This window comes from Geotrypetes seraphini, chromosome 4 (assembly GCF_902459505.1).
Source record: "Geotrypetes seraphini chromosome 4, aGeoSer1.1, whole genome shotgun sequence".
Lineage (NCBI taxonomy): Eukaryota > Metazoa > Chordata > Amphibia > Gymnophiona > Dermophiidae > Geotrypetes > Geotrypetes seraphini.
The window spans coordinates 323012984-323035761 of NC_047087.1; the positions used below are offsets into that span (position 1 = coordinate 323012984).

The 22778-nt window shown below is 42.6% G+C and overlaps 1 protein-coding gene across 1 annotated transcript in view; it reads left to right on the forward strand.

Moving 5' to 3' along the window:
- DMBT1 (deleted in malignant brain tumors 1) overlaps window positions 1–22778 on the forward strand; it is a 572499-nt gene that overhangs the window by 448492 nt on the left and 101229 nt on the right. Inside the window, exons 37-41 of the mRNA XM_033942984.1 lie at window positions 7165–7500; window positions 11936–12253; window positions 14100–14417; window positions 20683–21000; window positions 22414–22443. Of these exons, the coding sequence (XP_033798875.1) occupies window positions 7165–7500; window positions 11936–12253; window positions 14100–14417; window positions 20683–21000; window positions 22414–22443 (1320 nt within the window). The remainder of the gene's footprint in view (window positions 1–7164; window positions 7501–11935; window positions 12254–14099; window positions 14418–20682; window positions 21001–22413; window positions 22444–22778) is intronic.

The window sequence follows — 22778 nt, forward strand, 5'->3', positions numbered from 1 at the left end:
TGCAGTCTCTTTTTCTCAAGGGAGAACAATCCCAGTCTCTTAAGTCGTTCCTCGTATTCCAAGTTCTTCATACCTTTTATTAGCTTCGTTGCTTGTCTCTGCACCCTCTCCAGCAGTTTTATATCCTTCGTTAGGTTGGGAGACCAATGTTGGACACAGTATTCCAAGTGTGGTCTGACCATTGCCCTATAAAGCGGCATTATAACTTTCTCTGATCTACTCGTGATTCCTTTCTTTATCATGCCTAACATGCGCATTGTGCCGACGGTTTCAGGGTCCTATCTATCAGTACACCCAGGTCCTTTTCTTGTTCGCTCTTACCCTGAGTTGCACCTGACATTCTATACTCGTGTTCCTTGTTCTTTCTGCCTAAATGCATTACTTTGCACTTTTCCACATTAAACTTCATCTGCCATTTCTCCGCCCATTTCTCTAACTGACACAAGTCACTCTGGAGTTCCTCGCTATCCTTCTGCAATCTGATTGCCCGGCATAGCTTTGTGTCATCTGCAAACTTGATGATCTCACTGGATGTTCCTTCTTCTAGGTCATTGATGAAAATATTAAATAAGATGGGCCCAAGTACCGAGCCCTGGGGCACACCGCTAGTCACTTTCTCCCAGTCTGAGAGCTTCCCATTTATGTCCACTCTCTGCTTTCTGTTATCCAGCCATTTGCCTATCCATCTTAGTATATCTCCCTCTATTCCATGGCTTTGTAGTTTCCTGAGAAGTCTTTCATGTGGAGTCTTGTAGAACGCTTTCTGGAAGTCCAAGTATATTATGTCCACCGGTTCTCCACTATCAATTTGTTCACGGTCTCAAAAAATTTAAGTAAATTCGTCAAACATGATTTCCCTTTCCTGAAGCCATGTTGACTGGCTCTCATCTGGTCATGCGTATCCAAGTGCCAGACTATGCTATCTTTAATCAGTGCTTCAACCATCTTTCCAGGGACAGACGTAAGACTCACAGGTCTGTAGTTGCCCGGTTCTCCTCTTGATCCTTTTTTTGAAAATTGGCATGACGTTCGTTATCTTCCAATCATCTAGAATCTGTCCAGTTCTAATTGTCAGGTTGGCAAGTTTTTGCAAAAGCTCTCCGATTTCAACCTTCATTTCTTTTAAGACTCTCGGGTGAATTCCAAAGAAGACCCTAAGGTTGCGAACTAACAAATCAAAGAGGAGGAGATTGTTCACAGAAACAGAGAATGGGAGAGGGAGAAGGGTTTTAAGTGCAAAGATAAGGAGCATGGTCTTATCCATATTAATTTTAGATGGCGGCGAGACATCCAGGTGGCAATGTCAGACTGGCAGACTGAGATATAAGCCTGGATTCCTGTAGAAATATCTGGTGTGGAGAGGTAGATCTAGGAGTTATCAGCATACGAGAGGTGATACTGAAAACCAAGGGAGCAGATCAGTGCACCAAGGGACTGGGTACAGATGGAGAAAAGGAGAAGTCCCAAGACATAGCCTTGGATTTATACCGATTGATAGTGTGATAGCAGTGGAGGAGAATCCACAATTACATACACTGAAACTATGGTGGGAGAGATAGGAAGAGAACCAGGTGAGAACAGAACCATGGAATCCTAGTGAAGACAGCTTATGAAGGAGTAGGTGGTGATCAACAATGTCAAAAGCAGCAGATAGATTGAGAAGGATGAGACCAGGAACAGGTCATTGGAGACTTTAACTAGGGCAGTTTCCATGGAATGGAATGGGCAAAAGTCTGATTGAAGTGGGCCAAGAATAGCTTGAGATGAAAGGAAGTCCAAGCAATGGCAGTGAACAACACTTTCAATTAGCTTGGATAAGAAGGGGAGGAAGGAGATGGGGCAATAGGTGGAGGGTCATGTGGGGTCTAGTGAGGGTTTTTTGAGGAAAGGTGTAGCTATGGCATGTTTGAACATATTAGGAACAGTTGCAATGGAGATAAGTTGAGAATGGGACAGATGGGAGGATGACAGTGGGAGCATGAGTGCCAGATATGTGGATGGAAATCAGAGGAGCAGGTAGTGGGTTTGGAGGAGAGAAGATGTGCAATTTCCTCTTCAGTGATTTCAGAAAAGGTGGCAGGGATTGAGGGGAGGCTTGCAGAAGGGACAGATGTAAGGGGATTGGGGGGGAGGTGACCTGGTTGAGAACTCAAGGTGAATCTTTTGAAACTTGTTGTAGAATTATTCAGCCATAGGCTGAAGAGAAAGTGAAGGGGAGATTGGAGGTGAGAGCACGTTGAGTAGGGAGTTTAGTGTGACAAAGAAATAGTGAGGATTAGAGCTAAGAGAGTTAGTTAAATAGGCATATTATTCTTGTTTGGCAAGTGAGAGGGCAGACTGGAAGAATGTTGGCATGAATTTGAAGTGTACGAAGTCAGCTTGTGTGTGGGAAAGACATTCAGCAGATCAGGTACAGGAGCGTAAGTAGCAAATGTTGGAGGCCAGCCAGGGCTGGGGTTTGGGACGCTTTACAGGATGTGAGGAGAAAGGGTATCTAGAGCAGAGGAGAGAATGGTGTGTTATATTTTAACTAACAACAAATTTGTTTTTATGTCACCATTAATATTGTACTTGTTTCATTTATTAATACATGTTATTTCATTGTACATCGCCTAGCAATTTATATAGGCGATTCATCAAGAATAAATAAACTTGAAACTTGAAACTTGGTGTTATAGGAGAAGAGGCTTCCTTGACAGACTTATATGACATAATAGTTGAAAGGCGGGATGAGGCAGTGGTGGAGAGAGTGCCAGGGTCAATAGCCTGAAAGTTCCGAAACATATTGGTAGTGATTGGCCAGATCTGGGGGAGAGAGTGATGAATTGTGAACATTAACAGATGATGGTCAGATAGGGAAGAGCTGATGTGCAGAATTTGGTGGTAGAACAGTTAGAGAAGAATACAAGGTAAGGGCAGTGGCCATTCTGGTGTAAAGGGGTAGAGGAGCACAACTGGAGATTGAATGAAAATGTTAGAGCAAGAAACCTGGAAGTGTAGGAGTCAGAGTGATCGTCAGCATGGATCTTGACATCACTAAGGATGAGGGAAGTAGTTGAGGATTCATGAAAGAAGGAGTGACAGGAGTCAAAGTCACTGAAGAAGGAAGAGAAGGACTTATCAGGGGGTGGTCAGTAAATGACTTCTACTTGGAGAGTTAGAGGAGCAAATAGACAGATGGAATAAACTTCAAAGGAGGGAAAGTAGTGAGTCTAAGATGGAAGAAGGAGTTGATATTTTCAAGATAGTGAGAGTAACAGCTCATAGCCATGATCAACTGGGTAAGGTGTATATGAGAAAAAGTAGCCTCCATAACATAGGGCGGCAGGTGAAGCAGAGTCTTCAGGGCAGACCCAGGTCTTGGTTAGTACCAGCGGGTGGAAGGTTCGAGAGATAAATAGGTCATGGATGAAGGTAAGCTTGTTGGATACAGAGCGGGCATTCTACAGGGTGTATGAGAAAGGCAGAGAGAAAGGGGGTAGGAAGAGAAGAGAAATAAGATTGGATACATGAGTAGGATGTGTTGATTGGGAGGACTGGGATTGGGCTTGATGTCCTCAAAAGAAGGAGAAGGAGAATATGGATGAGTGTGGGAGAGGCATGGCGGGAGTCGCGCCATGGTCAAAATGCACACAGGAAGAGTGGGGATGATTGGATGAGAGGGAGAAAGTGTTGAAGCTATAGGGCTGTGAAGAGAATGGAGGATAGAAAAGAGGAAGAGGTGGTAAATTCAAAGAGTGAGTGATGTGGTGATGTGATTATTGCAGAAAAACTTTTAAATCATAAGCCGACCTTGTCCTGCCCAAACCACGCCAAACCATATCCCCTTCAGACAACCACCATCGAAATCCATCTAGAAAATAGCTTTAAAAAATGGAAGGGTTTAGTGAGAAAAATATTCACCTGTCCCTTTATTCTGCTTTTGGGATGGTTTTCTTTTTTGAAAATGAGCCCCAGAGTATATATACTAGTCTATATTGTGTGATCTTAAAGTTGGTATAGTCTGATCCGTGTTTTTGGAGCTTATGGGGAATTCACTACCATCCACTCAGATGCTTAACTGATTACAAGATGTTTTGTAAGTCATTGAAGACGTTATTTTGGAAATTTCTTCTTGATAACAGATGAGTAGAATGCGAAATACATAAGACTGATTTAAGTAAGGTCTCTATGTGTCTATTCCTGAGAATGCTCAGTCACTCTTGAGGCAAGGTGGGTTATAAATGACATATCTAATGGCATGTAATATGGAATCTGCAGCATTCAGTGGATTGTTGTCAGCTCAAGAGTCAAGGGTGAATAAGAAATCATTACAACATAGACACCTATCACAGCTGTTCCAGCTAAGAAACTCAATGAAACATGCCTTCAGCTACTGATTCAAATGTTACTTTTTAATCCCAACAGCTGTACAGCCAGTGGCACTTTGGCCCTCAGGTAATTCCAGTATTTCATAGATAGTTTTATATGAAAATGTGCAAAACCAGACTGGGATGGAATGAATTTATCAGTCTACTCTCTAAAAGAAAGCTTCAACACTTTCTCCAGGATGTCTTCAGTGACTGACTAAAATGTTGCTTTTTTGTCCCAACAGCTGCTCAACCAATAATGCCTCAACCACCAGGTAATTCTAGCTTTCCAGATGTCATATCAACATCAACCAAGAACTGAATACTTCCAATACTGACCTCCTTCTGCTCTCTCTTACACTTTTTTTTTCTTTTTCCGCTTTCCATCCTCTTTGATGTAAGTGAAAATGTGCAGAACCAGACTGGAATGTAATAAATTTATCTATGTAATGTAATGTAATTTATTTCTTATATACCGCTACATCCATTAGGTTCTAAGCGGTTTGAAGAAAATATACATTAAGATTATAAATGAGAAGTAAGAAGGTACTTAAAAAATTCCCTTACTGTCCCGAAGGCTCACAATCTAACTAAAGTACCTGGAAATTAATAAAGATGGTTGAAAAAAGAAAAATTCTATGTGAACTTATAGGATGGAAATTAAACTGACAGTGAAGAACTGTATGAAAAATACATATGGAATGCAGTTAGAGTGTTCTGAAACAAAGCTTCAACACGTTCTGCTACCCTCCCCCCCAACCCGGCCAGGACATGCCTTCAGCGGCTGGTTAATGCAATTTTTTTTGTCTCCACAGCTGCTCAACCAGGGGTGCTTCTGCCACCAGGTAACTCCAGCTTTCCACAAGTTCTGTTACTTGAAACCAGAAATTTCTCCAAGCTACACACAATGAAAATGAATGTCTATAATAACTCCTCTCCCCTACACCCTTACAATCCTCTCATAATGTATTCCATTCAACTAAAGTAGCCCATCGCAGAGAGTAGCCTCATTCCATACAGAAACCCCGGGAGTGTGAGGATTCCACGTTACTGATCCTACGGCAAGCAGTGGCTTCCCCATGTTGTCCAACTGTTTATTACAAATAAAGTAGAAAAAGTAACTTACTGCATGCAGATAGTTGAAGGAAGTTGAATGATATGAAATACTGTCTTGCTTACTGCCGGTTTTAAGATAAATAGTGCTGTGAGGATCTAGGAAATCTGGGTTTAAAGATGTAATTCATTTATAATTCAAGATATTGGTATAAGTCTTGTTTGTTTTATTTTATGAACGTTACTTTGTAATGCCGCTTAGGGATAGGCGGTTGATAAATTTTTTAAATAAATAACTATTGCTTGGAAGTTGTGCTCTGGCATCTAGAATGGAAGTGGAGCTATCCTGCTACTTCAGTTCTCTTTAAAGAGTTCTTTGGCTATGATTCTTAGAAATTATTTGTCTTCCACAGAGAGAGGAAGGAGTGGGCATCCCTCCTGCCATCTTTTTGAAGTTCAGGGGGGAGGGGGTACATTTTAATGGGATAGATGGCGCACAGAACATCTGTTCCCCCCCCCCCAAAAAAAAAAAAGCAGGGCTCTGCATTGTGTCAATCACTCACTGAGCGATTGAGTCGGTGGGTTTGCATGCAAACTTGAAAGTGATTCAATCGCTGTTGAAGAATAAGCCAACATCGATTGAGTCGCTATCTTTAGTGAATTTAGATTCTAGCCTATAGTCTTGCTTCTTGTTTTATTGGGCTGCTCTCCTTTGCAGAGTTCTGCTCAGATTTCTTCTTTTCTTGTACTGTTTTTATAACACGGATGAGTTATTCCAAACAGCTAAATCAGCCCAGCACCCAAAGGAGGATTTACTTTTCTTGATTTTCAACTGTTTATTAAAAAAAATAAAACGAGTAACTTACTGCAGGCTTGTAATCGAAGCAAGACGGCTGCTAGACGGAAAGAGTAGATATTGCGTGACTTGAGGGAGAAATTTGGAACTGTTGCAGCGATGGATATTGGAGAGCGTCTCTCTCCTTGACTAGATGGGTGCTGGGGGTCAGTGAGAGGAGCATATGTTTTCCTGAGGGTAGAGAGAGAGACAGAGGCTGTGGAATGCTTGCTCTTGAGCCAAAGATGGAGACGTCTGTCCTGCGGGGAAATACAAGGAAAGATCGAAGGCTATGGGGCTTAGAAATGACCAGTAGGATCTTAGAATAATCTGAACCAGGTCTCCCAGTGAGTTACATGCAAGGGTTGACCTAAAAGAAGAGAGAGAAGCCGTAAAAGGAACTTATTTCGAGCTCAAATTACATGCTGAAACGACAAATCTAAAATATGTAAATATGCACACACAATGGGGTGGGGTGAAGGTGTAGCAGCCCTCTGTCTTTCTCACTCTAGGTTCTTTCTTTTGGACTCTTTAACATAGTTCCCTTATTCTTCTCTGTTCAATACAAGAGTTGACCTCAGACAAGGACTCTGGTTAGGGTTACCACATAGCTCCAGAAAAAGGAGGATGGATTGAGACATCCAGGTTTTACTTCTGTTGGGATCAATGGAAGTAAAATCCGGATGTCTTGATCCATCCTCCTTTTTCTGGAGCCATATGATAACCCTAACTGTGGTTCAGCAGTGCTGCCAACTTTGACTTATAATAAATGTTTGCAAACCCTTAGATTCATTGCAGCACCACATGTGACTTGTAGTAAACCATAGGGAGGTCTTGATGAGCTACATCAAGCCCAGCAGACAGACAGACAGCATTTAAGTAAATTTAATCTAGACCCAGGCAATAAATGTCTTCCTATCTTCACAGTTCTTCAGCCATCTTTGAACTCAAGGCCAAATCTGCGACTGGTCGGTGGAGGACACAGATGCAGAGGCCGGGTTGAGGTTTACTCTAATGGAGCCTGGGGAACTGTGTGTGATAATTTCTGGGACAGAATGGATGCACTGGTGGTATGCAGACAGCTAGGATGTGGAGGAGCTCTTTCTGCTCCAGGAAATGCCTTTTTTGGGCGTGGTAGAGGAAGAATAATCCTGAATAATGTTGAGTGTGGAGGCTATGAGGCTCATCTCTTACAGTGTCCTTACAGTGGGTCATTGTCTCGCGGCTGCAGCCACGCTAAAGATGCTGGGGTGGAATGTTCAGGTAAGTGGTCCTGTGAAGTTGCAAAAGGGGCTTTCTTCCACACATGTGATCAGTTTCTCTTGCTGGAATCCAAGGGCTGCTCTAGGTATGGCCATGCATTTTCTCCGTGCTCTCCCCTCTCCCCATTTTGTTCAAATGAATACCTTGGCTGGTGAGGATGCCCAAGCCTCACCAGCTGAAGATGTCCTCTGCCCAAAACCCCTGGGCTGTCTCAGCAGTGTTGATGTTCTGCCCTTACTAGAAAAAAAAGAGGCCAGAGTGGTGAACATGCATAATTAAAACAAAAATCAAGGAAAAGAACTCCAAGTCGACAAAAGGAAAGTCAGCACCCAGATTGAGAGCTAAACATCCTTAACAGACTGCATAATCCCAGGGAAATGTTCTACTCATTAAAAGCCTGGGTCTGGAGTTGGGTTGTTTATTTATCCCTCACCCTTATCCAGGGCGAGTTACACACTTACATACAATAACATACAAGTCGCATCAACGACAAACATCACTATAGCCATAAAACAATCCAGACCATAGAGATCATCAGTGACCAGCACTCAGCGGTCTCCACTCCTCCTCAATTAACCAATCTCAGACCCTATATTTCATCTGATAGAACAAGTGTCTTTTGAGTAATTTCTTGAAATTCTGTATATTCTGCTGTTGACGAATATACTCAGGGAGGTTATTTCATTCCCTGGGACCAATGCAATTCGAGATACTATCCCTGGATGACATTAACCTCAAATCCTGCACAGATGGAATTGGTAGACCAAAGCAATCAAGGCGGATCACGTGGCAGGATACTCTGGAGCAGGGGTTTGGGAGCACATGAAAGCATTAACCAGTAACTTAGAATGTATCCTGTCCCTTACCTTCAGCTGGTACAAACTTATATAATATTCCGCCACATGCTCACGTCTTCCCAATCCAAACCACCAAATTCTGGGCAACCTGTAGCACACATGAAGCTGACCCTGGCATTTCCAAGAACACCAGACTACAGTAATCAAAAACTGATAACACCATCGTCTGCAGCACTATCCTAAACAGAGAAGCTGCCAGATAAGGTCTAAGTCCATTCACTAATTGGAGTTGGGTTTTACATTTTTTTAAGGATGCATAAGAACATAAGAACATAAGCAGTGCCTCCGCCGGGTCAGACCATAGGTCCATCCTGCCCAGCAGTCCGCTCCCGCGGCGGCCCAATCAGGTCACGACCTGTATGAATCTCCAGAAGGGGTCCCCTTGCCACCTTGGTTTCCCATTTAAGTCCTAGCTTCCCATCGAAGTCCTAACCCCCTGGTCTTGCACATGCACGACCTGGTTGGGTTTCTATACTTATTACCTGGTTAGCTTTCTATAGCTGTGTTACATCCCAGCACCTCTCTCAGTATCCCCCGATCCCTTTATCCTTCAGGAATCCGTCCAATCCCTGTTTGAATCCTTGTACCGTACTCTGCCTGATCACTTCCTCCGGTAGCGCATTCCAAGTGTCCACGACCCATTGGGTGAAAAAAAACTTCCTTGCATTTGTTTTGAACCTATCTCCCTTCAGTTTCTCCGAATACCCCCTCGTACCTGTTGTCCCCTTCAGTCTGAAGAATCTGTCCCTATCCACCCTCTCCATGCCCCTCATGATCTTGAAGGTCTCTATCATATCTCCCCTGAGCCTCCTTTTTTCCAGAGAGAAGAGCCCCAGCCTATCCAACCTCTCGGTGTATGGGCAGTGTTCCAGCCCTCTTACCAGTTTGGTTGCTCTCCTTTGGACTCTCTCAAGTACCGCCATGTCCTTCTTGAGGTACGGCGACCAATATTGAACGCAGTATTCCAGATGTGGACGCACCATTGCTCGATACAATGGCATGATGACTTCCCGCGTCCTGGTTGTTATGCCCCTCTTTATGATGCCCAGCATCCTGTTGGCTTTTTTCGAGGCTGCTGCGCACTGTGCAGATGGCTTCAGTGATGCATCCACCAGCACACCCAAGTCCCTCTCAAGACTGCTGTCTCCCAACAATGCCCCCCCCAAAAAATGCGACCCTCCCCTCCCGGCATCACTCCTGCCATGGTTTGCGACAGTTCAGGGGGGATCGCGATCACGGCAGGGGAGATGAGGCATCTCTCCTGCCGCGATCGTTGCGGGGGGGAGGGGGGAGATTCTATAACAGGTGTTGTTTTTGACAGACGCTGGTTACAGAATCCAGATTTTAGGCGAAGGACTGGCCCCTCCTTCACCTAAAAGGTCTTGTTTTGGGCATTTGAAACGGGCTATTTTTTGGTTGATAATTTGTTCTAAGGTTAGATGTAGTGGTGGTCTGGGCGATTAAACTGCTGAACGTAGAGGTAGGCCATTCTAAAAAAATCCCTCATTTTGGATGTTTTTTTTGATAATGGACATTTTCCCTGCGGCTACTTTCAGCGTTTAGGGCCTTAGGCCAAAAGGAGACTTAGACGGTTGTTTTTTTTTATTATGCCCCTCCACATGTGCAGATATCGGCGTACGCTGGTATTCTGAAATGGAGGAGTGGCCCTAGAAGTAGAGCTGCTGTCTTCACACCCAGAGATTGTGGAATCAAACCCAACATTGCTCCCATTCTCTATCCCATTTCCCCCACCCCCTTTTCTTCCTACCATGTCTTTCCTAAACAGATTATAGCCTGGTATAACTACATCCAATCATGGTTCTCTGCGAACTACGTCTCCATGATGGCCACTATATCCAACTCATCATCTTTTATCACAGCTTCTAGATCCAGAATCTTGTTTCCCATACTTTGAGCATTAGTATATACTGCTTTCCAGAAATTGCCCCCTTTTCCCATCCATGTAGAGGTAATTAGTGATTCACTTACCTGAGGGCTTATACACCCTGCCCCAGTGATTCTAGTTTAAAGCCATCTTCAGTAGGGTAGCTAGTCTGCTGCTGAAGACATTTCTTCCCTTTTTTGATAGATGCACACCATCCAGGCTCCTCAGCCCTTGGAAAATCATCCCATGGTCCCAGTATATAGCAGTGGTTTTAGTTACAGGTACTAATGAAAGGCTCCTTTTCTAATGGAATCAAATGTATGCAATTTTTTACTTCAGAGTCCTTAACACAGAAAGAACTCAAAGGCGGAGTAGAGAATATCCATAAACTGGAGCAGGGTGATGATTGCTAGGGGAAGGGGTGTTCTTCTGATGCTTATCTAACCAACATCTATTGCCTCAGGATTCTTTTAGCAGTATTCATTTATTCAAAGCTAAAATCAGAAACCCTAATTAACTGGAAAATAAACTTAAGAACAGAAACATTAAAGCCCAAGTTTAATAGATCCCAAAAAATCTTAAGTGGATCCTACTGGAAACTTAAAGCACTAGACAGAATTGCTCTTGCACGTGAATTATAGCTGAGTTTCCAGGATATGCAAATCCTTCTCCCACCAGGATTCTTCAGCCCCTATGGACATCCTGCAGAATTCAGTGCCGGCAGGGGCAGTAGAGGAGGTCACGTCCTCCTTCTGGTTTATGTGAACCGCTATCTCGCATGCTCAGAATTCCTCTGTAGATATCCTGAAAGCCTGAGTGACTGGCAGGATGTGTCTTAAGACTGGGCTGAGAATGGCTGATGCAGGATATAAGGAAATTTTCATGTGATACTCAAAAGACCTTTAACCTGACATCTTAGCTTATGCTGTTTCTGGGGTGACAAGATACATTTCTGACTGCTATGTTTTCCATTTTAACAGCTGCTGGATCTTCTCCGACAAGACCATTAGGCAATTTCTCATTTTTAATTGCAATGATACTAAATGTATGGAAGGAATAGCTAGATCCTATTTAATTGGTTTTCCATTTAGGGGTCCTTATTCAAATCAATTTAACTGGCCAGAAACATCTCCTGGCTGGTTAAATTGTTTCTACAAGAGGGATCTGCTGATATGCAATGGCCCTTCACCAGTTGTTACCTTTGAATATTATCACAGACTGCTAAAGTGACATCAGGAATTCCCCTTCCTGACTGCAGTGATGACAAATCATAGGGTTTCCATCCTGACATGGGGAACTTGAAATGCTCAGGTCTTGCAATCCAGAATTGGACAACAGGAGCAGTAAATGCAGTACCAACTTCTACTCCATTTTTCCTTGGGAACAAGGATCAAGCTCCCCAAACATCACTGCCAGCTTGGCCAGAATTTGGTAAGGAAAAGACACAAAAGAATCTGTGAGGGGGGAAAAAAAACTCTAGCATGTAGCCCCATCACACTATATCCAGAACCCATAGGTCTAATAGGGCGAGAACATTCCTCAAATGAATCATATAAATGGCCTCCTATCCAGTTGATCAGGAATAGATCCTCAACCCATCATTGGATTCCACACTGCTATGTCATGCAGAATGTTTATTTTATTTGCATTAGTACTGTTCTTCCCTTCTGAATATTCATCTCTTGGTTTTCAGACCAGCCTCAAGCTCTGCGACTCGCCAACGGAGAGGATCAATGCAGGGGTCGTGTTGAGGTTTACTACAACGGAGTCTGGGGCACAGTTTGTGATGTCAGATGGGATCTCACTGATGCTCAGGTCGTGTGCAGACAACTGGGCTGTGGGATGGCTCTTTCGGCTCCAGGAAATGCCTACTATGGGCAGGGTACAGGAAGTGTCCTTCTGGACAGCGTGCAGTGTACAGGAAGTGAACCCTCGCTGTGGCAGTGCTTTAACGGTGGCTGGGCCATGAGTGTTTGCAGCCACACTAGAGATGCCAGTGCCATATGCTCAGGTAAATGGAATTAAATCATCCTGTCTTTTATAATATGTGTTTATATTGATTTAGATTAGTCACTAATCTAAAGTCAGAACAGATTCCAGAATCAGCTCTGAAGGAGCACTTACAAGCCCTGGAAAAGACTTGATCCTTTCATTTCAGGCAGATTGATAGAAGAGAAGCCAGGGGTCCATAAACAAACAAAAACCAATGTTTAAACCTTTAAGAGCCAGGGCAGCAGTCAGGAGTTTCGCCAAAAGAAATAGCAGTTCAGGTGGTTCAAAACCCAGGATAGTGGTCATAGTGTTACCATATGGCTCCTTGCATTTAATGGAAGTAAAACCTGGAAGTCTCAATCCATCCTCCTTTTTCTGGAGTAATATGATAACCCTAAGCGGACAAGAATTTAATAAGCAAAGAAAACATCACTTCACACCTTCCCGCTTGAGCAGGGGTGTCAAAGTCCTTCCTCAAGGGCTGCAATCCAGTCGGGTTTTCAGGATTTCCCCAATGAATATGCATGAGATCTATTTGCATGCACTGCTTTCATTGTATGCTAATAGATCTCATGCATATTCATTGGGGGAAACCTGACTGGATTGCGGTCCTTGAGGAGGGACTTTGACACCCCTGCGCTAGAGGCTTACCTCACTCTCAGTCCTGTAATAAAGGGGAAACGAGTTAGAACTTTCTTCCAGCTTCTTCTGTCCTTAACCTCCCCAGGGTTCTCGCTCTCTTTTCCTTACACTGCCCTTTTTATTCCTGCTCTCTTCCTGTTCCTTCAGGTTAAAGTTACTAGACATGTCATCCTTTTGAGAACATGTTCGGGGGTCCGGACCCCTTTTCAAAACCCGGCACTTTGGGTTTTAAAAAGCTTCCCCCAAAATTGTGTTGGGCGAGAGGGCATTCGCGCATGTGCAGATGCCCTCCTGCCCGACCAGAGCAAGCAGCGGGGGTGGGACTAGGGCAGGACTGGGGTGTAATGGGGCGGAGATGGCAGGCCTGGGGGGCGTGTCTAGGGGGGTCCGTATTTTACGAATGTACGATCTGACAACCCTACTTCAGGTGTTCTTGCTGGCACTTGCCCACTACATGGAGAGAGCAAGCTTTCTGCTTAGCTCTCTGGCTAGGCAAATGATATGCCAGCAGAAGGAGAGGGAGAGTTTTCTCAAGGGGACTCTGACCACCAAAGGAAAAGGTCTAGAGATTCCAATAAACATAGACATCAGATACTGGTTTCTGTTCATGGATTGTGCTTATGATGAATTTGTGGCTTAGGTAATGTGTTCTACCTATGCAAGTCAGTTCCTTGTGCAGAATCGAGGATATCGAGGATTCCAGAGAAATTATGAGTTCAAACTATCTGTTTTAACTATCTTGTCTATCTTGTCTTTGATTTGATGAATGCTATTTTTTTCATTTTAACAGCTCCGGGATCTGCTCCAGCTACACCATTGGGTAACTTTAATCCATTGTCCGTATTATTCTCCATCTCAGATCGGTGATGGCTACTCTTCCTTTTTGTGTTCTAAGTTCAGATCTAATGCCGATGTAAAGTTGGTCTAGGTGGGTGAATCTATTCACGGCCAAATCTAGGCTGGTTCAGATTCAGATTTGGAACCCGATTTGTGTGTCATAGTTCACTACCTCTGTTGTAGCTGGGAGCTGTAAAATTCTACCATCAGGTCTTTGAGGTTTCCTCATTCATATTCTGTCTGATTTCTGATTTGCCATAAGGGGTGTGATTAATCATGGGAACACATGGAGAGATTAGAGGAATCCAAATGTTTAACAGATAAGCATGCACCGTGAGGAATTAGTACAGTCCTTCACTGCTGAATATTCATCTCTTGGTTTTCAGACCAGCCTCAAGCTCTGCGACTCGCCAACGGAGAGGGTCAATGCAGGGGTCGTGTTGAGGTTTACTACAACGGAGTCTGGGGCACAGTTTGTGATGTCGGATGGGATCTCACTGATGCTCAGGTCGTGTGCAGACAGCTGGGCTGTGGGATGGCTCTTTCGGCTCCAGGAAATGCCTACTATGGGCAGGGTACAGGAAGTGTCCTTCTGGACAGCGTGCAGTGTACAGGAAGTGAACCCTCGCTGTGGCAGTGCTTTAACGGTGGCTGGGCCACAAGTATTTGCAGCCACACTAGAGATGCCAGTGCCATATGCTCAGGTAAATGGAATTAAATCATCCTGTCTTTTTTTTATATATATAATTTTGTCTTTATTAAATTTCAATTTTTTTTATGACAACACAATCATATCGAAATAAAACAGTATCCATCATATATCAATTGTATAAGAAAATATTAAGGAAAATTAAATCATTCTGTCAACTGTTAGTTAGTCCACAATAATTGAGGGAGGAGAGTCCAAAAATCGAAGACTATGTCAACTCCTTAATTTCTCAGGCAGCCTGAAGTGATCAAAAGTACTTAATTGGAAGCATTATCTTGGCTTCTGATAGGGGGACTTGCAGTTGTCACCTCCTTATCCAAAATAAATCTAGATAACTGTGTAGAGTCAAAAAAGAAATATCTTGCTCCTTTAATATTAACCAACCATTTAAATGGAAATCTTAATATAAATGTTGCTCCCAATTTTAAAAGCTGAGGTCTCAAGAGCAGAAACTGTTTTCTCTTTTTTTGTGTAATCCTAGAAACATCTGGATACATCCTTAGTTTTTGATTCAGAAACAAAGCATCTTTATATTAAAAAAAATAACTTTAGGAACCAATCTCTGTCTGAATCTAAAGCTAACTGAAGAAAAAGTATGGCAGTCGTTATCTGTCCTGATTCTGACTTCTCTAATAGGTTAGTCAAGTCTAAAACATCTATTGCAGGTTCCTGATGATCCTCCGGAGATTTCTTCTTTCCCAAGAAAATCAACCTGTCTCTTTTAATATGGATTTATATTGATTTATATCAATCACTAATCTAAAGTCAGCACAGATTCCAGAATCAGCTCTTCATTTTGGAAAAGAGATGGCTGAGAGGAGATATGATTGATGTCTACAAAATCCTGAGTGGTGTAGAATGGGTACAAGTAGATCGATTTTATGCCTCATCAAGAATTACAAAGACTTGGAGGAAATATGTTTTTACTCAGAGAATAGTTGTAGAGGATGATGGCAAGAATGATTAATGTATCTGGTTTTAAAAAAGGTTTGGACATGTTCCTGGAGGAAAAGTCCATAGTCTGATGTTGAGACAGACATGGGAGAACCACTGCTTACCCTGGCTCTGTGGTACGGAATGCTGCTACTATTTGCCAGGTAGTTGTGACTTGGATTGGCCTCCATGAAGATGGAATACTGTGCTAGATGGACCATTGGTCAGACCCAATAAGTCTATTCTTATGTTCTTAGACAAGGAGAAGAACAGGGATTGTTTCTCCCATTACACATCTCTACTCCATCACTACAATTCCAAAGCCTGTAGGTAGGAAAAGGATTCATAAAACGCAGGAAAGATTCAAGCAATTCCTTAAAATGGGAGGATGGAACACGGACACAGAGCATAAAAATGTCCTTATCAGCTTCTACGTATCATTCCCCTTCACCTCTCAGCCTCACGATGCCCCTTTTGGACTTTCTTCTCTGCTTACTTTACCAGCTGCTCTTGGCTTTTCATCTTCTTTCTGTGATGGCTTCTTTTAAGCGATTTCTTTTGAAAACCAAAGTGGTCTTTTTCTCTTATTTTTGTTTACTTTCCTAATAAAAAGATTTCTGGCTCCTTTCAATTTTGCCCACTGCTTTTCTGCTTCCCCAAACTGTTCCCATCCAGCTAGCAGCTCTTTTAGCTATTTGCCTATCTTGTTAAAATTAGGGTTTTTAAAGTCTAAAACCTTCAATTTCAAATAAACCTTGTCAACACATGTTTTAATTTTGAGTCACACCATCCGGTGATTGCTAGATGCCAAATAATTAGGGTTACCAGACGTCCGGATTTATCGAGGATTTATGTCTGGGCGTCTGGGCAGCTTTTCAAAACCCAGCACTTTGTCCGGGTTTTGAGATCGCTTCAGGAGGTTGCATCTGCGCATGCACGGATGCCCTCCAGACTGACAAGAACAGACTGAGGGGGTGGGACTGGGGCATGGCGTGGGTGTAACGGGATGGAATTGGGTGGACCTGTGGGTGGGTCTATGGGTCCAGATTTTACACAAGTAAAATCAGGTAACCCAACAAATGATCACCAACTGTAATATCTGATATACTCTCACCATTGTGAACATCAGGTCCGGTAAGGTCCCATTTTGTGTGGGTTCCATCACCAGCTCTTGAAACAGCTCTCCCTGCAGAGAATCCAAGACCTCTACTTCTAGATGAGTTCGCAACAAGGATTATGATGTGCTACAGTCTATGAACAGTCTAGACATTTCAGCTCTCTTAGAAGATTCTCAGGATATTATGCATCTGAAGATCTAAATATGTCAATTATGAAAGTTTATTTGGGGGAATGGCCAAGATAGCGGCATGTACCTGGTGAGGTCTTTACCTCTCTTTGTGTGCACCATTGTTTCTTGCTGAAGTTTTCACTGAAATATGCCCCATACAAAAAGAAAGGGAGTTGTTCGGGTGACTTCCTCACTGGCCTGAACAAACCCGTTGATGCAGCAAATGATCGAGAAGTACGCCACCTGGTTGGCAGCAACTTGTGATCAAACCGCTAGAGTTAGCTCTGCGTTGGTTCAGCCGGAAGGAGCAGTTGGATCTTTGGTGCTAGATGTTAGCTTATTTCCCCCAGTGCTGTCTCCCTGCCATGTCCAGCATTCAGTGTGGTTCTCTCGCAGGAACAGCAGTTGACTACCAAGCAATCGGCAGTACTCCTAGGTGGGGGCGAAGTACTGACTTGTGGACACTGAGAGTTGGTGAGCAATGAGGCAGCAGGAGTGGTTGTTTCATGCCCCCACCCCCACCCCCCACCAATGGTGGTTGCTCTAGATTCTATTTGGAAGGCTATCTTAGAACTCACCTTGGTAGTTAAGAAGGCTTCTAATGAGGTAACTTCCTTATTTACTAAAGTAGATAATTTGACTAAAACTGTGGAAGAGGTAAGGCAAGAATCTTCCAGAAAGATCCAACAAGTACATTCTGGTGTTCAAAATCTCCAAGAATTCAGAATGCAGATCAAGTACAACTGCGAAAAAAAAAAAAAAAATAGAGCAAATGGAGAATTATAATCGAAGATTAAAATCTCAGGTTTTTGAATTTTCCCATGGATCGAGGAATATTGCCTATGGATATGTTTTTAAAAATACCTTGTTGAAGATTTGCATTTTTCTTCTGAAATGATTCCCCCTTTGAATAATGTATTTTATTTGAACACGCCTAAGAAGAATGTTCAAGGAGATATGGTTTGATATAACCCGAAGAGCAACAGAGGTTGGATCTGAATAATCTTTCTGCATTTTTAAAGGATTCTGAATAAGAACTTAAGAACATAAGATTTGCTGCTGCTGGGTCAGACCAGTGGTCCATCGTGCCCAGCAGTCCGCTCACGCGGCGGCTCTTAGATCAAAGACCAGTGCCCTATTTGAATCTAGCCTTACTTGCGTATGTTCTGTTCCAGTAGGAATTTATCCAACCTTTTCTTAAATCCCTGAAGGGTGCTTTCCCCTATAACAGCCTCTGGAAGAGCATTCCAGTTTTCCACACTCTCTGGGTGAAGAAGAACTTCCTTACGTTTGTACGGAATCTTTTCCCTTCCAACTTTAGTGAGTGCCCTCTCGTTCTCTTCACCTTGGAGAGGGTGAACAATCTCTCTTTCTCTACTACGTCAATTCCCTTCAATATCTTGAATGTTTCGATCATGTCCCCTCTCAGTCTCCTCTTTTCAAGGGAGTAGAAGCCCAGTTTCTCTAGCCTCTTGTACGGCAACTCCCCCAGTCCATTAACCATTTTTGTTACTCTTCTCTGGACCCTTTGAGTAGTACTATGTCCTTTTTCATGTATTGCGACCAGAGATCGTACAAAGATCCATTTTGATTGTTTCTTTCATTTTTTAGCTGGATTTGAATAATGTGATGAGGCTTTAGTTTCACAATTTGAAGACTCTTTTCTATGGACAGAGTGTGGATCTATCCTGATGTGACTAAAATAACACAAGGACTAAGGAGGGTATTTCTCTCCTATAAACAAAAGACATTGAATCTTGGAGCATCACTTAGATGAAATTATCCTTGTAAGTGTTTGGTAAAGCAGAACAATTGAAAGCCTTTATTGTTTTAAAGAAGATCATGAAGGACTAGAGTTCTTTTTTTTTTGGAGGGGGGTTAAGTAGACAGAGTTAGATGATATTGCTGCCTTTGATGGTCATATAATTTTTTTTTCCTTGCAGATAAACTCCTTCTTTCCTATGGCATCACTCCTCCTTTTGGAGAAATAGTGATCTAAGACGGATATAGAATTATGAATTTTTATAAATTGTCTTTCTTGTTGAATTATTACGTATCTCTAATTCGTCAACAATTTGATACTTAAGTGTATTATTTTCTTTTGAAAATTATCATAAATTTTTTAAAAAACCCAAATGGTCAGTAAGAGACGTTATTACTACCATTTCTTCACAGGACAGAATTAGCAAGAAAGGTACATTACCACAGCCTCAATAACACCTATAGGGGGAGAGTATGGCACAATAGTTAAAGCTGTATCCTGAGGTTGTAGGTTCAAACCCACGCTGCTCCCTGGGAAAGTCACTTTATCCAGCACTGGGACAGAGAGGGAAAAATGCTTGAGTACCTGAATAAATTCATGTAAACCATTTTGAGCTCCCCTGGGAGAACAGTATAGAAAATTGAATAAATAAATATAATCAGAGAATATCTCAACTGATGTCACTTTCAAGCTATATTACCACTTTGGGAATTTCAAATCTCAAATCTCATGTGGTAAAATGTTGCTTTTCTTATTTGCTTATGTTGAAACAAATGAAACCTGTTTTAACAGATGAAAATTTAACAAGATTGGACTACTGCAATTCTCTTGTGCAGGTTGCAGTAAAACAAACTTACAGCATTTGCAACATATACAAATTTCTACTGCTGATCTTATTACAAAAAAATGGACCTGTTTTGTATCGTCTTCACTGGCTTCCAATCTCAAACACACTGATTTTAAATTTTTACTTCTTGTCTTCAAAGATTTGCATGTCGGTCAAGCCGAGTTTTTATCTAAAAAATCATTTAAGTATGCAACTTCGAGAATCCTGCTTTCTTCTCAGTTACCTAGTCTTAAAGAAGTACATCCAGTATCTTGGAATTTGCTTAGACAAGTTCCAAGATTTGTCTTCCAATCTTGATTTTCGGACGTCAGTTAACACAGAGTTATTTCATCAGTATCTTGATCAGTCTGTATTATGAGATGTGTAACTGAAAAACTCTTTGCTCCTAGTAGTATTTAATGGACATTTTTATTGCTAAAATGGCTCTTTTGGTTGATCTTATGTTGAATTGTGATTGATTTAGTACACTAGAAATTGTTCGTATTTTACATTATTTGTATAATGGAATTCTCAGTATTGTAAACTGCTTAGCACTGATGTATATAGTGGTATATCAGATCTATTGCATCCAATTGAGAGAGCCTAATGCTTAGAACGGCGGCCTCAGCACCCTGAGGTTGCTGATTCGATCTCCATGCTGCTCCCGGTAACCCTAGGACAAGTCACCTAACCCTCAATTGCTCTAGGTACTGTAAGTAGATTGTGAGGCCACCGGGACAGATAGGGAAAAATAGTTAGACTACCTGAATGTAAAATACACTTTCATGTTCTTGCAATGAGGGTTAATAAGTACCTTAATAAACATAGACATCAGATACTGGTTTCTGTTCATGGATTGTGCTTATGATGAATTTGTGGCTTAGGTAATGTGTTCTACCTATGCAAGTCAGGTCTTTGTGCAGAATCGAGGATATCGAGGATTCCAGAGAAATTATGAGTTCAAACTATCTTGTCTATATGTTTGATTTGATGAATGCTATTTTTTTCATTTTAACAGCTCCGGGATCTGCTCCAGCTACACCATTGGGTAACTTTAATCCATTGTCCGTATTATTCTCCATCTCAGATCGGTGATGGCTACTCTTCCTTTTTGTGTTCTAAGTTCAGATCTAATGCCGATGTAAAGTTGGTCTAGGTGGGTGAATCTATTCATGGCCAAATCTAGGCTGGTTCAGATTCAGATTTGGAACCCGATTTGTGTGTCATAATTCACTACCTCTGTTGTAGCTGGGAGCTGTAAAATTCTACCGTCAGGTCTTTGAGGTTTCCTCATTCATATTCTGTCTGATTTCTGATTTGCCATAAGGGGTGTGATTAATCATGGGAACACATGGAGAGATTAGAGGAATCCAAATGTTTAACAGATAAGCATGCACCGTGAGGAATTAGTACAGTCCTTCACTGCTGAATATTCATCTCTTGGTTTTCAGACCAGCCTCAAGCTCTGCGACTCGCCAACGGAGAGGGTCAATGCAGGGGTCGTGTTGAGGTTTACTACAACGGAGTCTGGGGCACAGTTTGTGATGTCGGATGGGATCTCACTGATGCTCAGGTCGTGTGCAGACAACTGGGCTGTGGGATGGCTCTTTCGGCTCCAGGAAATGCCTACTATGGGCAGGGTACAGGAAGTGTCCTTCTGGACAGCGTGCAGTGTACAGGAAGTGAATCCTCGCTGTGGCAGTGCTTTAACGGTGGCTGGGCCACGAGTGTTTGCAGCCACACTAGAGATGCCAGTGCCATATGCTCAGGTAAATGGAATTAAATCATCCTGTCTTTTATAATATGTGTTTATATTGATTTAGATTAGTCACTAATCTAAAGTCAGAATAGATTCCAGAATCAGCTCTGAAGGATCACTTACAAGCCCTGGAAAAGACTTGATCCTTTCATTTCAGGCAGATTGATAGAAGAGAAGCCAGGGGTCCATAAACAAACAAAAACCACAGTTTAAACCTTTATGAGCCAGGGCAGCAGTCAGGAGTTTTGCCAAAAGAAATAGCAGTTCAGGTGGTTCAAAACCCAGGATAGTGGTCATAGTGTTACCATATGGCTCCTTGCATTTAATGGAAGTAAAACCTGGAAGTCTCAATCCATCCTCCTTTTTCTGGAGTAATATGATAACCCTAAGCGGACAAGAATTTAATAAGCAAAGAAAACATCACTTCACACCTTCCCGCTTGAGCAGGGGTGTCAAAGTCCTTCCTCAAGGGCTGCAATCCAGTCGGGTTTTCAGGATTTCCCCAATGAATATGCATGAGATCTATTTGCATGCACTGCTTTCATTGTATGCTAATAGATCTCATGCATATTCATTGGGGGAAACCTGACTGGATTGCGGTCCTTGAGGAGGGACTTTGACACCCCTGCGCTAGAGGCTTACCTCACTCTCAGTCCTGTAATAAAGGGGAAACGAGTTAGAACTTTCTTCCAGCTTCTTCTGTCCTTAACCTCCCCAGGGTTCTCGCTCTCTTTTCCTTACACTGCCCTTTTTATTCCTGCTCTCTTCCTGTTCCTTCAGGTTAAAGTTACTAGACATGTCATCCTTTTGAGAACATGTTCGGGGGTCCGGACCCCTTTTCAAAACCCGGCACTTTGGGTTTTAAAAAGCTTCCCCCAAAATTGTGTTGGGCGAGAGGGCATTCGCGCATGTGCAGATGCCCTCCTGCCCGACCAGAGCAAGCAGCGGGGATGGGACTAGGGCAGGACTGGGGTGTAATGGGGCGGAGATGGCAGGCCTGGGGGGGGTGTCTAGGGGGGTCCGGATTTTACGAATGTACAATCTGACAACCCTACTTCAGGTGTTCTTGCTGGCACTTGCCCACTACATGGAGAGAGCAAGCTTTCTGCTTAGCTCTCTGGCTAGGCAAATGATATGCCAGCAGAAGGAGAGGGAGAGTTTTCTCAAGGGGACTCTGACCACCAAAGGAAAAGGTCTAGAGATTCCAATAAACATAGACATCAGATACTGGTTTCTGTTCATGGATTGTGCTTATGATGAATTTGTGGCTTAGGTAATGTGTTCTACCTATGCAAGTCAGGTCCTTGTGCAGAATCGAGGATATCGAGGATTCCAGAGAAATTATGAGTTCAAACTATCTGTTTTAACTATCTTGTCTATCTTGTCTTTGATTTGATGAATGCTATTTTTTTCATTTTAACAGCTCCGGGATCTGCTCCAGCTACACCATTGGGTAACTTTAATCCATTGTCCGTATTATTCTCCATCTCAGATCGGTGATGGCTACTCTTCCTTTTTGTGTTCTAAGTTCAGATCTAATGCCGATGTAAAGTTGGTCTAGGTGGGTGAATCTATTCACGGCCAAATCTAGGCTGGTTCAGATTCAGATTTGGAACCCGATTTGTGTGTCATAGTTCACTACCTCTGTTGTAGCTGGGAGCTGTAAAATTCTACCATCAGGTCTTTGAGGTTTCCTCATTCATATTCTGTCTGATTTCTGATTTGCCATAAGGGGTGTGATTAATCATGGGAACACATGGAGAGATTAGAGGAATCCAAATGTTTAAC